This window comes from Dermacentor variabilis, unplaced genomic scaffold (genome assembly GCF_050947875.1).
Source record: "Dermacentor variabilis isolate Ectoservices unplaced genomic scaffold, ASM5094787v1 scaffold_17, whole genome shotgun sequence".
NCBI classification, from domain to species: Eukaryota; Metazoa; Arthropoda; class Arachnida; order Ixodida; family Ixodidae; genus Dermacentor; species Dermacentor variabilis.
In genome coordinates, this window is record NW_027460335.1 from 4,256,258 (window position 1) to 4,274,306 (window position 18,049).

The 18,049-nt window shown below is 48.4% G+C and overlaps 1 protein-coding gene across 5 annotated transcripts in view; it reads left to right on the forward strand.

The window, feature by feature from the left end:
- LOC142568142 (uncharacterized) overlaps positions 1-18,049 on the forward strand; it is a 322,514-nt gene that overhangs the window by 47,859 nt on the left and 256,606 nt on the right. For all 5 annotated transcript variants that reach the window (XM_075678214.1, XM_075678212.1, XM_075678213.1 and 2 more), the window contains exons 2-3: positions 7,312-7,453; positions 9,482-9,768. In XM_075678214.1, coding sequence (XP_075534329.1) covers positions 7,312-7,453; positions 9,482-9,768 — 429 coding nt within the window. The remainder of the gene's footprint in view (positions 1-7,311; positions 7,454-9,481; positions 9,769-18,049) is intronic.

Below are 18,049 nucleotides of genomic sequence, written 5' to 3' on the forward strand. Positions count from 1 at the left end.
ACTAACGGTAATGCACTGGTTTTCATACTCATTTAACAATAACAGTATATGACAGATAAAGAACTGCATCACGTAGCCAGTTCGTCCTCGCGGGATCAGCCATTGATAACTGCCACATGTCCTGGTGTCATAATCGATAATGAATTGGCGACAACATTCAAGAAATTTTTGTTATGGTGTGTATTGCTCTGATTTATAACACGATAACAGTAATAATCCGGTAAAGACCAGTAACCGGCAGTAAAGTAAAAAAAATAAGTGTAGGAGTTGCAGCAAGTTCTGCCGAAATCCGCAAGGTGGACGAAGTTTCCTGAAAAGAGAGAAAAATCTCAGAATTAAATTCCGAAGTCTTACGTGCCAAGACAGGCGATTTGATGATTAGCCACGCCGTAGTGAGAGTTGAGCTTTAATTTTGACCACTTAGGGGCCCGCTTAACCTGCACCCAACGCGCGGTACATGAGCGTTTTTCGCATTCCGACCCGATCGGAATGGAATCGGGACCGAAACCGCAGCAGCACAGCGCGGCAGCCACTAAGCTATCGCGGGGGCTGAAGAGAGAGAGAAAAAAAGAAAACGTCGTCTAATCGAAAGTAGCGTGAAGGTATACAATTGGAAACACGTGCGGGTTTGTCTCTGAGAAAGTTTCGCAGTTGAAGAAAATGCCTTCTCGGTATGCAGTGGCAAACCAAGGTATGTGCAGCCAAGTCTACTGTCCTCTGACTAGGACGAATTTTTTGCTTGAACTGCGAAACGTTGTCTCGAAGAAACCCGCATGAGCTTCCCGCTATATTTATTTTTCTATTCTAGAATATACGACAATCGTTCGCCTTCGCGAAGGCTGTACGCAGCATAAGGAAGCGGCGAAGCTTTTCACTGCAGTTGTCACAAACAGGGCACGAAGCACTCGGCGCTCGTCTTTTATTTCCCTGTTGTCCCTAGAGCTCTTCGCACGTTGGCAAAGGAGATAGGACACGGATAAAGCGACTGCATGATGCAAATCGCAAAGACGGGATGCAGTCCATCGTATACACAAGGAGAAGTGCAGAACAGCCCGAAACGCAATAGAAGGAAAATATAACAAGCAAAACAACCCACACACATATCCAACGATTGTTAGAATATAAATGACGCAAAGCTCGTTTCGAATTTACAAATGTAGTAGCAGTAGGCGGGTCACACTAGCACAGCCTGGTCGCCCGCAGCTGTTAGCTGCCCGCGTCACGGGGGCTTGTCACGCGTCACGATGCTTGTCCAGTGTAAGAACGTTGATGAGAGGTGTCTGGGGGAGTAACCAAGAATGGGCCCGTATCCCAGTGGCGCAGACAAAGCCTGCGACACAAACTGTGTACTGGACCAGACAGCAGCAGCCAGCAGTGAGTTGCCTATTCGGGCGCAGACCCAGTGATCCGAGTTGTCTATACGTCTATATTGTCTATACGTATCCACAAATATATACTGCTAGCAAATGACGACGAAAGCCAAACCCCGAGGAAGAGGCAACGAAGGTTTGGCTTCGAAAGGGAACGGGAATTGCGACTGACGGAAAACAACGGGAGGAGGGGAGGGACTTGCAGACGAAAAGCGCCGCGTCAAGAGAATTGCGGGTTTCGTGGGTTGCGGGGAAAAAGCCGTTGCCGCGAACTGAAAGAGGGCTTGTCATTTCAAGTGCGTGATCGGAAAGCCACACGACGGTGACAAGATGTCGGGCGCTTTAAGCATTCTTTGCGAATCGTTTGGAGAGCTTCCTTGCTGAAATGCACGCGCTCTGCAAAAGATGCAGTCGTAAGTGAATAATAATAATAATAATAATAATAATAATAATAATAATAATAATAATAATAATAATAATAATAATAATAATAATAATAATAATAATAATAATAATGAACTTACAGGGACTTATTTCTCATATCCACTCGACGAGGGTAAAAAACAAATAGAACCTTATACCTGCTTGGCAATGGAAAAAAAATTATGGATAGCCAGTCTGGAACTAGAAAACTACGCGCAAACTTTGGAAGACAACACGCGAAGGCAGGCAGGGTGTCCTCGTTCTCTTAAAAGGTCTGATGACAGAAAACATGGAAATGAGAGTAATTCGATTCGCTACTTTTCGTTGTTTAAGGAAGCAGGAGTCGCTGCAAGCATTTGTAGGTTACACCAGTTTGATCGCGGCAAGCGCTTCCCAGGTCTATGGGCCTTGAAAGCGACAACAGAAGCAACAATTTGCGCCAGCGTTCCTTTAGCGATTTCGATCACCCGTGCTTCCTTGACACGCATCCAGTGTTCGGCCTGCACGGGAGCGGTTCCGCATTCGGCCCTCGTCAGAATGCGGCGGCCGGGAATGGAACCTGGTGCTCGGGAAACGGAGCAGCTCTCCGAGCCACGTTACACTAGGAAAATGCGGCACCCGCAGCGTAGTAAATGCGCACGACAATTGCCAGGTCGCTCAGACCCCTCGCTAAACGCGGTCTGCCGCGACCCGATATATGTATACCGCGACCGACACGCCCTTCGGTCGGACAGAAGCCGGTCCCTTTTCGCGCCGAGTGCTTCCCGAACAATTAGTGCTTGAGGCTCGCTTCGGGTCGATGCGCGACGTTCTTTCTTTTTTCCTCCCCCGCTGGCCCTTTCCCGCGCGTCGGCCAAAATAGCGGGTGCGCGCGCGAGCGCGTGCCTTGATTTTCTCCGGCACCCGGTGACCGCAAGGCCTCCAGTCGTCCCGCACATCGGCGCTGGTGATCATCTCGCGTACCACAGGGCAGGCTGTGCTTGTCGCGCGTGCTTCGTGTCCCGCGGCTCTCCGGCGTCATTATCGGTTTGGCCCGCTCGGGTCCAGGCGCGTAATTAGGAATCAATGTAGCCCGCCCGTGTTGGGCCCGCCCTTCTGCGCGCGACTCTTTCTGCTCCTCGGAGACGCGCATGCGCGTGCGCGCATGTTCGTGCGTGGGCTTGCGACCCTTAGTGGCTCCGCCGAATACGGGACCGGCTCCGTGCCTACCTACAAGGCGGTCGCGTGATCGCGTGCTGTTACTCACTGCTGCCTGGTGCACCCGACTTTGCGTTGAGCGGTGTGTGTATCTGCGGGTCGAGGTTCTCGGTCGCGTCTCCGACGAGACTACTGCGCGCTGGCTCGTTCCAAAGTGGTCTGCTACTCGCGTTCGTTCCTTCCTCTCTTCGTTGTTCACTTTTCTTTGTGACATTTATTTCGCTCGCTACGGCGGTCGTCCGCCGCTATACACGCGATCTGCTGTACACGACGACACAGCGTATGTTCCATGGCCCGGGAGACGGTGGTCGCGCCTTTCGCATTTATAAATAAGAGGGGCGTACTCAGTGGGGTTGTGTGCGTGACGGGTCACGAATGGAAAGAAGACCCACGTGATGAAGTTTCGCGTGCACGTTAATGACTCCTTCGGGCGATCCCGAAACAGTCCACCCGCCTTCCCGCTACGCGGTGCCTCATAATTGATATTCTTATGTGCGTATAGAGCCACACCAGCCGAGGTTCAGCTGAATAACTGTTAGAGCGTTCCGAATTTACGCAGTGTCGCACGAAAAAACAAAATAAGTCTTACAACTACTAGTTGTATGCGATAACCACGTAAATAAATGGTGGCCGGCTTTCTGCTGTAGACATAAGGGATTGCTCTGATAGTTGTAAGTCTGATTTCGGTCGTGTTGACCGCTTCGTGTTGTGCCTTTGTTCAAGTCCCATGTTTTCTTGCGGTAACTTCCAAAATCATGAATAACCAACTGGCCTGCACCCACATTCTGGTATGCTCGGTGATTGATTTGCCAGACTGTGCAGCTACGATTTTAAGACCAGCTCGTGCCTACTTCACGACACACTGTACTGGACTCGCGGCTTTTGGGTATGCCGCAACGTAGTCGGCACGTATACCAGCAGTTGCGTCTCCCGATTGTCATGATTACTTTTCCTCCCGGCTCCGTTTTCTTAATGCACAGTAGAAGGCTAGAGTAAGCTACAGATCAGGCCAACATTCCCGCCTTTCTGTAAATATAAATAATATGTCCCTCTCGCACGTAAATGATTAACAGTGGCGGAACAAGGGATGTCGCCGTGGGCAACGCATCGACGAAAGAATTTGTTTTCGTCAGTGTCCTACCGAAGACAAGTCCCTTTGTCGAAACGTTGGCTTCAGCGACATTCCTTGTCGACTACTGTTCCTCATAATCAACCCTTCATGTGCCTGTTAGCTTCTCTTTTGCTTTGGACCTATTTCCTTCAGGTACATGTCAAAGAACCCCGTGTGTTCAAATGAAATCTGGAGCCCCACATTATGGCGTGCCTCCTAGCCTGATCGAGGTTTTGGCACGTAGAACACCAGTGTTTAACTTAATTTCTTTCTCTCTTTCTTCTTCTCTGCAGTTGTGCCCCAATTAGCGTTTATGAGAAACCGCGGTGTTCACTGCTTTGTGGAGCTAATCCTAACTAATCGTACTCACGCGTGGTGTATTCTCGTATTTTATTTTTTCGTTCGGCTTCGACGTCCACGTCTCCGCCCCGTTACACAGTTTACACTGCATAACCACGTTCCCTTGGGGGCACAAACGCCTTTCGTGACTGCCTGCCGTATTTCGCAGTTCGTATACGTGCAAGGTCGAGCCTGTCGCATCCCCTCGGTCTCCTCCTCCCGCATCACACACTCCGCGCCTCTCGCTCGCTTCTCTCTTTCCTCGAGCGCGTCTCGTCTGCACCGCGAGAACGGATTCCAAGGTCTCGTTCGTGCGCTCGCCGTTTTGTGCATAAAATACGAGCTGCGTACGGCTGCCGACCCACTTATCTCCTCGCTCGCTGATGTTGCGGTCCTCTCGTCTTCCGGAAGCTCAGTTTTGCGAGGAAAAAAAATGAAGAGGAGATAATTGTGCAGAAAGGAAATAAACGCTACTCGCCTCGTGTGAATTTAGTGTGGGCGACAGGAACAGTTTTCCTTCCAGGGTTAGCGTGCTTACTTTATTCGTGTTTGTGTTCCTGAAACACGTGTGATCGCTAGAAAACTGTTTTCTACGGCCAATATATCATGTGTAATATACGGCCACATACTATCTGGATGATGGTACGGAGAGTAGTAAAGAAAGTTAGTGCTCCGCGCATGCTAGCGAGCTGGTAAATAGCACAAAAGTGTTTCACTTCACGTATAATAAGCTTCCACTCATACAATAGCCAAACGTTGGGAAGAAGGCGGCGACACAACATAATTGTGGCAAGCTCGCCTGATTCCAAAGAAATTAATCAAACAACTTAGTCGTTATTGTCGGTTTCTGTCGGTTGCTTATCAAAGCAAACGACAGAGCTCGGTACCGTAGGGTTTGGCGAAGGCTAGATGTTTCCCAACTTTTTCTTTCATTTTTTTCTTTTTTTTTCTAAGAGTCGAATATGGACTACTGTCCTTTTTCTCCGTACGTTATCCTAAGAGCACATCAATGTGTACTGTTAGGATGCGCCCTTTCTCGGCATTCTGTTTTTTTTTCTCTTGCAAAATGATTATTTCCTTAGTTTATGAGGCTACTATAGAAGCAGGTCAACATAATATAAACAGTTTACAAAGAAAGCTCAACTAACAACATAAAGTCACGTGCACGTCACGTCCAGAACTCACTGCTCGATCCACATCACCTACGAGGGGCTTTCCAGCCGCACATAACACATGCAGCAACGAGAGGCGAAGACTAGCAGTATTTCACAATCGCTTGTTAGCTGGAAGTGTTTTACGTACACACACACACACACATTGTCGGGGAGAAGCATTCCCGCAAGAGCGGCAACATCTCTTCAACCCTTGCGCCGGAAGCCTATTTTATGACGAAAGAACCGAGGCTGTTGTATAAGTGAGCCGTCAACTGCACCGCGCACCACACAGAATATGGATTCTTGTGCGGCCGCCTTCGATGTGGCATACATGCGTCATGCTGCGATAGTGTTGTGCACCTTTTGCGCGCATGCGTGGCAAAAAGGGATATTTATCCCTTTCAGGCGGCAATTATTTCGGTCCACGGAAATTTGACCGCTTTTTTTGCATCTTCTGGATCACCTAAAGCGTATACTGCTTCAGAACGGATTTGAAATGTTCAGTTCTTCGCTGAGTTTCGTCGAGTTTACAGAATGTGGACCCCGTGCGAGAACTCTCTGCAGGAAGGTCGCACATGAGAACGTCGAATCTTTCGTGCATAGGAAACTTGGAAAGCGCCAGTCCGGCTATATTTGAAGTTGATGTCCGATTTGAAACATTGTGAAAAGCAACGGACGCTACGTGATGGCGCATACTGACTCTGAGAACAAACACATTAGCAGTCTACTTTCCAACTCGTTTTACTAAGACATTTTTCGGGTATTAATCAAATTCACAGCGCAGGCCCAATAATAGGTGTTTCAAGGTTTATGCGGAATGTTTTAAATAGAGAGTTTTGGCGTCTCCGGTATTCGGGCAAGCGTGTTCGTTACTTTGCTGCTGGTGTACATTTACGGCAGTAATACGATTACGCCTCTGCCGAAAATTTAATCCGGCGGCAAAGTAAAATGCAATTGCTTACTGCAACATCAGCTTTGTGTTTATCTGATTGCGCTCTGCTTTACCATGTGGCTGCACCGTGCAGGCCGTTCGCGTTTGCGCCTCCGCTCATTTGGTAAAACGCCCATTCTGCTCGCGTTTACCGGAATACAGGACACGCTTAAACTCTCTATTGACACTATTTTTATGAGTGTCATTGCATGCGATGCATTATCTTATCGTGCCGCACACAGCACCTGTACTGGATTTGTAAAGTTCATCCTGCTATTAAACAGTTCTAAGTATAGCGCTTGCGTTCTTCCCCCTTTTCAATCTTTGTGTGTCTTCTGTTGCGCTAATTCCTCTCTTCAGCTATGCAGGCCCAACTGTTAATCGTTCTCCGTATCACTGACCTCGTGAATCGACCGACTACCTTAAGTCGTGTCTCCCTTCCCTTAACACACTTATGTAGTATTTGTTAATATTGTGCTCGACGAGGGTAATTTTCATACCGGTATTCTAATGAATCTAGAAAAATTTATAAATCCTAAAGGGGGACCTCTTCTATGTTTATGTTATCGTAATGTCGTCTGTATTATGGCGCATTTTGACGTATCTTGTCTCGCGTCCCATTTTTCTTTATACGGAAAAGCGGATTCCATGCAGTTGCCATTGTTCCGAGCTAATCGGTTGGGAACATCTCGGCAGACTGTGAGGAAACAAAGAATCGTGAAATGCAATGGCACCAATGTCGCTCAACAATGTACTTCTTTTTTCTTTCCGTTTCTTCTACATCAGGTCTTTCGGGCATCGCGGCCCCCAAGACATCGACGAGCTGCAACAGTTCACGGTCCGGGTCACCGCACACGGGCTCCTTCATCCCGCAGCCGAAGTCGGCAGTTGTCACAAGGGACCGCACAGCAAACAGCGATAGGTCCAGGTGAGCGAAGCGAAGCACGTTATAATTATTTAATACAGTCAATGCTTAACGGTGAGGAGCTGCTTTGCATGTGTTCTCATCCACGATTCGGCGCTTTATCACCTATCGTGAGCACCGTGCAGTTGCTTTATTGGGCCTGACTTCGTAGGATTCTGCGTCTGACTTTATGTGCCTTCCCGTGAACTTATTCCGTGTTTTCTTTTGTGCCCTCTGACTTATGTGACCGGAGCTTGCGTTTCAGCGCGTTTTATGTAACAGCTCGAACTCGATGTCTATAGCGTAAATATGTGAGTTGACTGTGAGAGTGAGTGCGACTTTAAAATTAAGTGCGTTTGGCTTAATTGTATTAGTTCGTTGTAAGTTTGAGTGTGTTTTTGTTTGGCCTTTCCATAACGTGTGCCCTTCGATAAAATGTATTTCTACGAGAAAATCAGCAGCCGTCGCCAGTGAAAGGCGCCAACATCTCCTAAAAACAAACATTTAAAAATGGGTTTTTTCTGTCGTCACCTCGTCTTGGGAAAGCGTTTAAAGGTGGAAGCGCGCACTTCCTTGGTCGCAAAGCCCCTCGAATCACGACTAATGAACGAGTGCTCTTAAGTCCTCCAAATTTATATATTTGTTGTGCAAATGCGGCACAAGCTTGGCAGAAAACAAATCTTGGACCTGCAGCACGAATATTCGAGTCTCATCATACATGTCGTCGCAATTAAAAAAATAAAAATAGTTGATTAGGAATATGGCACTTTTGCAGATGCTGCATTATAATATGAAAACGAGTAACTTACATCTTTACGACTGGATAAGCTAGTCATTATTCACTCGAGGCTTCCTGGTGCAAGAAAGGACACTTAATTAACAAGCAGGAATACAGAGCAATGCGTCAACCTCCAAGTTGGAGACGAGCTTTTTTCCACACGTTATGACATTTGTACTCAACCCCATCGAGCGCCGGGCAGATTGACACGGCTAGCTGCGGCATCTTTACCGAAATCCCCGGCGCAGCCGTGTTGCTCTTACCTACTAGTTTGAGCACGAAGGTGATGAAAAAAGAGAGAAAGAATTGCGAAACAACAAGTACATGGGCCCGCGTGCCTGTAATTTGATGTAGTAGTTCCTTGTTTTTCTTTTTACGCGCTCAAAGTAGTACCCTTGCATACACAAACTAACACTAACGCAAACGTGGGCGCCTTGGTATGCACCCCAGGTCTCGGAGGCCCACGGTCAGTGCTTCCAATGTCGCGTCACGCTCGCTAATAGCGCTAGCGAGAATAGCAATGAGATCCTACGGGCTCAATATTTCGTCTGTAAAAACCACATGAAGAAATCGGACAATGAAGCCATAAAAATTAATGGTTACATTTAATTGAAATGTATAAATAATAAGGAGGGGAAAACGTGAAAGTGCGCGAAATTAGAACTTGTCGCAGCAGGGAGCCGAACCCACATCGTGCCATTACGCGGGCGTTGCTTTACCAATTAAGCTATCGGGACGGCCATTCTGCTGCCCAGTTTTTGGTTATTTCTGTATGTGTACTACATCCAGAACTGCAAGTGTTGGCTAGTGCCACTTACGTCGCCTCACTTCCTAGCGGACTTCTCGTAAAATAAATTCTACTTTTTGTGAAACGGGGCTTGTATTCACAAAAAAACCTCTTACGCTAGTATGGATCGCACGAGGAAATTGTAACCAATCCTAAGGTTGGACATATCATTAACAAAAGTGGTCGACCAATGGCAAGCACTTACGAGCAAAAAGCTTTAGTGAATTCATGCCCCGTTCTCCAGGAGACTGTCACAGGCAGGGTCAGGAGTATTACATGAAACCCCGGGGATCCTATTCATAAAGCTTTTATTTCGTCAGTTCTCTTTCTCAGTGGACAGCCGCATTAGCAAACGACATTTGCAACATGAGAATTCGCTGGAATTTTTCCCTGCGAGCAATTCTACAGCGTAAGAGCTTTTTTGTAAGTGCCACGGTCCTGTTCTTCACTTCCATATCGGGAAACGCTGCCGCATTCCCCGTCGCAGGCCTTCCTCGACCGCATCGTCGTCGTCCATCTCGCACCTGCCCGTGAAGAACGCTGGCGTTCCGGTGCGCCAGCAGCCGCCGGCCCAGTCCAACGGACCGGGCAACGGTCACGTGATCCCCAAGGGATCGCACATCGCCTCCGCCCACCACAACGGGGCCGTCGTCGCCAACCACAACAACAACGCTGTCAATCACCACGGTAGCAGCAACAGCAGCAACAACAACTCTATGCTCGACAAGTTCAAGTTCTTCAACTCCAAGGACAAGTCGCAGGACAAGAGCAAAGGTGAGCGCTGTCTCTTAATGCGCCCGCCTTCTGCTTGTCTGCAGGTTGCTGTCGCACTCTCGCCATACTTGCGCGCGTGCACTCATGCGAAGTCCGTTATATGAAGAGGATCCTTCCGAACAGTTTGAGGCACGGTTAGCGTAAACTCGGCAGTTATTCGAAACTCCGTTTAATGTAGTCGGTGTTGGTATGGTGGGCCTATGTTTCGGCATTTTTCTTCGGAGCTTGACATGTAGTGCTCGCCTTCATACGCGCATTACCTTTAAAACGAAGTTTTATTGCCTCTTGCCCCTACTTTGCGGATGCTGCCTGCTGGTTTTGCTTCATTGACCGGTACTGGATGTAGTGCAAACCGGCACTGGATATAATGCAAACCGAGGCGGCCCAGCAGGTAACACACGTAAGCGCGGGTGTAAGCACCAACACAAACGCGCCGTTGTCGTGTTACCGCCTATACCTCCCATTGTGATAATTCCTTCATTGTCATTCTGTCGTCATCGGTACTGCGTTGTCTTCTCGCCGCCGTAATAATGCAATGTGGTCATAGCGTCGTCCTCATACCGTTGCCGTCGTGCATTCGCGGTCGTGCCATCGTCCGTATACACCGTCGTGATCATTCCAGTGTCTTCAGTCGAGCTTCGTAGTTTCATTGGGTCATGCGTCTTCGTACTGTCGTCGTCACTGCAACGTTTTCGTGCCGTTGTCGGCATTGCGTCGTCGTCACGCGCCGCCGTGGTCGTTCCGTCGTCGTCGTTTTGCCGTCTTTCCGTCGACGCAATTCCATTTTTTTTTCCTGATCGTCTGGTTCATGGCTGCATTCATGCTGTCGCCGTCATATTTTATTTCACCAACGTCATGCGCGTGATCCACATGTTCGGGTGCCACAAGTTCACGTCGAGCGAGACACCTGCCGGGGAAAATATGCCCAACTTGGTCGGGCGCTGTGTACTCGCAAATGGCCGCTTGACAACAACGTCTGCTTATCGATTTCATGAACCGCCGCGAGGGAAGGGTGTCGCTGGCGTAAATCGCACAGCCAACGCCTGCGTCACTGCCCTGTCGCCTTTTAAGCGGCAGCACGCCCTGCTATAGATACTATGTTCGTTTGTACGCGGACAGTTTGGGAGCGCTGCAGTCACGGCGCGCAAGCGGATATGTTACGCGGTATTTTTCTTTTCTATTTTTTGTATTTCGCGGGCATCTGCAGTAAGCGGGAAAACACTAATACCAAATAGATGGAAAGCTAGAAATTATATAAGCGGACGTTTTGCAAAATCCTCGACAGCCCTCTAATTCGAAGTTTTTGCCTAACTTCGTTGCTTCCGAAGTTGGTTAATTAATTTTGACTAATCATGCAATTAAGCAGAATAATAGAGCACCACTTTCCTGCCGCTAGGCTTCGCCTATTAAGTGCAGAAATAAAGACGCTTAAAAATAGCGTGATTTTTGAACTCTGGCTAAAGTTAGCTGGAACACCCTGTATAGTTGCCACAAACCAGAGTGAACTTTGTCGCTGTAGAAAGTGCGCATTATACCTTTCTTATTATGCTGCGGCCTTGTCTTATCAGAGAAACGGCATAGCTGTGCTCGCAGCTTTATGTCAAAATTTCGTGCAACAGAAACTTCTACCATGAGAGGCGGTTTCAGTCAAGCTCTCGGGATGTGTTGTATAGCTTTAACCTAGCACCATTAGTCACGGTTCGAAGAAAAAGTTTCGCAAGAGAATGGAAAATTCCGGACTTCAGGTCGCATCGGTATTCCAAGTCGTGATCTCTGCAACCGATATTTTTGCTGATTCAATTGGCAAACCGGGAACTTATCTGAGCCAGGGGGTGCTCATTCAGACTATATATACTGCTACTGAAGCTCATGGAGCATGCTTGAAGACAATTCATAAATTCATTCAATGCACGAGAGCCACAGCTGTTCAATGACAATAGAACTAGCCTTGCCTACCTTGGTTCTGTCATTTTGCATGCAGCTTATCCGAGTAGCCAGCTGGTCTACACTGGCTAAGCTCTCTCTCTCTCTCTCTCTCTCTCTGTCTCTCTCGTTTCTTTTGAATAATAAGCGGGCGCTCCTACATTGCGTCGTGTTTGCTACGTTTTCTTTTTCGGTCATTCAATCAGCTTTACTCCTGGAATATCAAAAAGTACGTACAGAATATTTGGACCGACAGTCAACTGGCTAGTTACCGGTTCCAAAGAAACTGCAAACTGCGAACTGAGATGAATAGCTTTACTCCGAGCTTTTCTTGTTCAGTCTAATTAGAAGGACTGTCTAATGAGAATGAAAGGCAAGAGAGTCTGTAGTTTGCCTTCTTTAGTTGTTTCTTTATTTATTCGCAGGCCTCACAGGCTGCGAATGCAATTAGTGCTGAATATTCCGAATATTGCAGCATTACATGACAGGGGATAAACAAAAATGAGGGCAAGAGAAGCAACAGTCACTATACAAAACGAATTACATGTGCATTACAATTGGATCATCTAGAAAATGCAGAAAACAACAGTTATGCGATGGTTAGCAAGGGCTAGCATAATGCAAACAAGTTGACAAAGAAAAAAACATAAAAATATGGCATTCAGGTCTGATCGAAATTTTACCAGGTCGCGGGTCTTGATTGTGTCGTTGGGAAGACCGCTCCACAGTTTGATAGTATGTGGGAGTGCTGATGCGTTTGAAACATGGGTGATTGTGCAGACGGTGCGAAGTACGAAGTGGCGGCGAAACCGGTAGGGAAGACGGGCGATTGCTGTAGCTTATCTTACGAAGTAGGCAATGAAAGGCAATTTTTCTGCGCGAATGTTAAACTGTGCCTATTGAACTTCCTGTTGAACTGTAATACAAAACTGTACCTTGCTGCGGACGGCGTGCGCAGCAGAGCACACTTTTGTACCACTGCTTCGGCCTCATGCGTCGTTGTGCGACGATCTCAATGCGGCCACCTTCGTGGCCAGGAATCGAACCCGAAGCCTTGTGCTCATCAGAATCCGGCACCCACTTCGGAGTGTGTGGTGTTTTCTTTCACGTCCACTTGCGCAGTTCAGCCAATCGTCGCAGAATCTCTCGAGGGGAAAGGTGGGGAGAGGTCAACCATCTCCATGTTGGATGGAGCACGGTTCCCGGAGTTCGCTCTCCCGCACTGCAGACTCCGCAAACTTCTTTCTCTGCACCACCGTTTCTCTGACACGTCGAGCGCCAGGGACCGCCGGAATATTGATGAGGTCCTTCCTGGTCTTGCTTACACGGCGCCGAATATTCCGCTCGAGAGACGGGTGGGCGTTTTCTGCTTGACCAGGCCGTGCCAGCAGTTCTGCCGGGTCAGCGTCTCGAAGGACGCTAATGAGATGTCGCGCCGCTTGTTGTTGCATGGCCGGCGCGGCCGTACCCTTGGACGGCCATGCGCAGACGTCAAAGGTTAGTGCACGTCCCGAAGCAAACATGCAGGCAACCATTGGTTATCTTAGGTACTGACGACGCAGCACCGTTGGAAACTACGTAATCGTGGCACTCGACAAGAACCTGCTTGCCAGATGCTTAACAGGGTCTCTAACAACCGGGAAAACCGGGAATTCTCAGGGATTTTGAGTAGTCTGGAAAAACTCAGGAAAAACTCACGGAATTTGTGCTTCTATCAGCTTCTATCAGCTTCTATCAGAAATTAGCTGTAATTTTATTGAAAGAGAGCGAAAGTCGCCGTAGTGCTGGCTCGAGTAACAGAGAGGAATCGTAACGAACGGTCTTTGATGTCGCGTCGTCGGCTGGAGGAGTTGCCAGAGTACAGTCAACGAGCGACTTTCCGGACGCCAGATAATTCGGACGACTTCGCGACACCACCACGTACCCCATAGGGTCAATGTATAAGAATGCCTGAAATTTCGGACGCAAGAACCCTTCGCCGTCCGATTTTCCGCACCTTTTGCCGTGACCGCAGGTCCGAAACGGCAGTAATAAAAGCCACAACCACCGCCATTTTAATAACCACGCCACCCCGAACCGGCACACCCGCACGCAGATCCGCTGGCAGCCGTAGCTACCACCGCGGCAATGCTAGGCCTGGCTGCTTCGAGGTTCGGTATTAAGCTTCTTGGCGTTATTTGCCGTGTTTTTCATTGAAAGAATTCGCCGCTGTCAGCAATGGCACCGACACCGCCTTTGTGGTCATCGCGATTGGCTTAGAAGTTCGGAAAGCGCGGCGTGTTGTATAATGCTGGTTTCCAAAAGTCAGCTTCGCCTCATTACAAGAATGTTACGCTGTGAAGCATAACAACTGTGGGAAGGGTCAACTGTCACGGGACACAGTATGCATTCCTTAATTATACACGCATGCACCCTCCATCTCCTGTCACAGTACGAGCACGGATATGCCTAATAAGTGTACTGGCAGGCCTTCAGAGCTTTTTCGAGTGTGCATGTGGCGATTTGAGCCCCTTAAGGGCTGTAAAACACATGCATTCGTTTTTCGGACGTTTTTGCGCCCCCTAGGGAGTCCGAAAAATCAGACGCTGACTGTACAACTATCCGAGAGGATGCTTCAGATAGTCCGTATGGCGAACGCGCAGCCGAAGGAGAACAGAAAGACAAAGGACCTACGCATCGACAAATGAACGGGAAAGGAAGCATGCCGCCGCCTTTTTGGAGGAGCTTGCACTCTGAAAGCAAAGTGTCGGGTGACGCCGAGATGCAGGTGTCCCTCATCCAAGTTAAAAACTCTTTAAAACAGTGATACGCAACACTGAGGCCTTGTGCGCAGGCTGAGAATATGTCAGGGACAGTTGAGCAGAACTTACCAGCTATTGCGAGAGAATCTCACTTGTGATAAAGTTCGGGCCTCATACCAATTAGCTTGCTATCAGTTGATAGAAATAGCTCATATTCGAAAATGTTCTGCATGCATCTCTTCTTTATTCGTATTTGAGAACGTTCGACTCGATTTGCAACGGGTTTCACTTTATTTTTTCGGAAATATTTTATTCGCTGTGCATTTTACTAACCCCTCCCTTCTGTTTTCTTTTTGAATAATATAAACACTACGCCTTACTATTCAAACTGGAGTACGTTGTTTTTATTTTTTAACATGCTTACTAGAGAGTGACACCGTTCGGCGACACGATGTAGGGAGCCCGTTTTGACATAAAACGAAGTTCTAAGTCACTCAGGGAATATTGCAAATGTACTCCGGGAAAATGTGGAAAAATTTAGAAACGTCAACTAGGTAGATGCCCTGGGTTTTGAAACCTGCCATTGACTGCTTCGCTATTGCAAGGAACAAAGAATATCCCTGACCACAGGCAAAATAAAGTGACCTTTCGACATCTAAACGGATCTCTTATCCACAATCTAACGCAGCTAGACAAAAGTTCTTTTTTTTTTTAAGATTCTGGTTAGCTACGTTAGGGAGTAGACGTGATTTAGGTTGAAAGATTATCTGTTTTGTGGCATGCTTCATTCATAACAGCGAGTTTCGCTGTCCTCATGGCCATTCTATAGAACTCTCGAGTTGATTAATTTTGCTGTAGTCGTAGCCGTTGTCGTTCTAAGCGCATCGTAGATTTCCTTTTCAGGCTAATAAACTCGGCGTGGTTTAATTAAGTCCGAAGCATTCGTATAAAAATTAGCTCGGTAACATGTGCAATTCCGTCAAGTAAGAAACTGCTTATTATTGCTGCGACTGTTCACATTTGGTGGCATTGCATATCAAGGCCGAATGCCAACGTTCTCGGTAGCAGTAGTAATAGTGATAGTACTGGCACAGTACCATATATATATATATATATATATATATATATATATATATACATACATATATATATATATATATGTGTGTGTGTGTGTGTGTGTGTGTGTTGTTTCGGATCCCACCGATGGCATCGGTTGTTGGGAACTCGGCGCTGACGCCCGTGGTTGTACCTGGGTCGCAAGCCCCAAGGGTAGCGTTGGCCTGGCGGCCTGGGGTACAACTGGAAGCATCCGAAGGTCCCGGCAAAGCATGAGTCGACTGGTAACAACAAAACAACTTGTTTATTTTAACATTGCAAAGAGTTGGCGGTCAGGTTGACCGAAGTAGAGATACGGGAGAGCACTTTACTCAACAGAAGAAATCGGAGCCCTCTCTTTTGGCGTCCGGGGGCAGCTGTTTTTATACTCTCGCAGTTGAGGGCAAGAAGGAACCCCTCAATAGACGAGCACGTGAATGTACAATGGGCTAATGGTGACGCACACTGTCGTAGCGCTGCCGGTCGGGCACAATGACTGGAATGAGAGGGTGATCCCTGCTTTCGCATCGCCTGGTTCGGGCACAATGACTGGAAGGAGAGGGTGACCTCTGCTTTCGCATCGCCTGGTTCGGGCACAATGACTGGAAGGGGAGGGTGATCCCTGCTTTCGCATCGCCTGGTTCGGGCACAATGACTGGAAGGAGAGGGTGACCCCTGCTTTCGCATCGCCCGGTTTGGGCACAATGGCACATACACTCACACACGCACATGAAGACACGTGGCATCGGAACATGCCTGGAAACGCCTGGAAACACCTGGCGGGGAGCGTTGCGGCGACGACGAACGGGCCAAAATGTCTGCCGCCCCGCCGCAGTCGCGCCGGCAAAACCGCGTGTCGCAGGCGAAACGCAACAGACCGCCCCGCCGGGGGAAGGAGATCCCGATGGACAGGGGACTGCATCCGCTGTCCGGAGGGATGTCGCTCGATGATGCTCATAACCGAAGTCGGGCGTCCCTCGACGTTTCTTGAGCGCAGCGCACAGAGAAGGCCTCGTTCTCTCGTTCAGGTTCGCACGGGACACTGCAAAGTGACTTCGGGAGAGTTCACATTTTTGTTCTCGTTCCCGGCAAGCGTTAGAACTACGCTGAAACTCAACCGCTCAGTCAGCAAGCACGGCACAACCCTCACTAAGCCCTGCCAGGCTCTTTCCCCTTTTTATACCACTGCATAGTTCCTTACAGTAGTCTAGCATCACTCAGAACGCGTCCACAAATTGGAAAATTGCACTAGAAAGCATATCATCACTTTGAAACACTAAACAAAAGCAATATGTTAAAAAAAATCCTGCCTCAGGAATAAAAACATCAGTAACCAACAATTTTGAGGCTGATTCCTACGTTAGGGGCTTCGACTTAAGCCATCGGCGTTACCGTAGAGACTCCCCTTTTTGTAACGCACCTCAAAGGAATATTGTTGTAAAGCGAGGCTCCAGCGCAGGAGGCGGCCATTTTTGGGAGAGATGGTCTGCAGCCATTGGAGAGGGCAGTGATCCCTCTCAATGATAAACCTCGAGCCGGCTAGATAGCATGACAATTTCTGAACGGCCCACACGAGACACGCACACTCCTTCTCGGTGGCGCTATACGCCTGCTCACGACTGGTCAGCTTACGACTAGCATACAGGACGGGGTGTTCTACTTCTCCATTTTCCCGTTGGCACAGTACAACGCCCATGCCTCGCTCACTAGCATCGCACTGAACAATGAACCCTTTTGTATAGTCTGGCGATCGTAGCACAGGCTGGTTTGTTAGGGCACTCTTTAGGGCGCTAAAAGCTCTTTCCTTTGTCTCGTCCCAGACGACTGTTTGAGGCTCTGTCTTTCTTAGAGCATCCGTCAGGGGAGCCGCGATATCAGAGTACCTAGGGATGTACCTCTGATAGTAGCCGGCGACACCCAAGAACGACCGAATATCGGTCTTGGTGCGCGGTTGCGGAAAGTCTCGCACAGCGGCCACTTTTATTTCAGAGGGGCGGCGACGACCCTGACCAATCACGTGACCGAGGTAGACAACCTCGGCCTGTGCTAACTGGCACTTAGGAGCCTTGACTGTCAAGCCCGCTTCGCGCAGGCGGGTTAGCACTGCCCGCAAGTGTGTCATATGCTCAGACCAGGATGCGGAGAATATCGCTACGTCGTCTAGATACGGTAAAGCGAATTCTTGCTGTCCCCGCAACACTTTATCCATGAGGCTTGAAAAACAGTATGGCGCGTTCTTCAAACCAAAACTCAACACTTTAGGACGGAATGTTCCCATTGGTGAAATGAACGCCGCATACCTACTAGCCTCTTCTGTAAGTGGAACCTGCCAATAACCCCTGACAAGATCTAGGGTGGAAATAAACTGAGCGCTACTAACTTTCTCAAGGCGCTCCTCGATGTTAGGGATCGGATAAATTTGATCCTTAGTGATGGAATTAAGCCTGCGGTAGTCGACGCAAGGACGAGGTTCCTTGCCCGGTACCTCAACTAAAATCAAAGGGGAGGTATAATCACTCTCA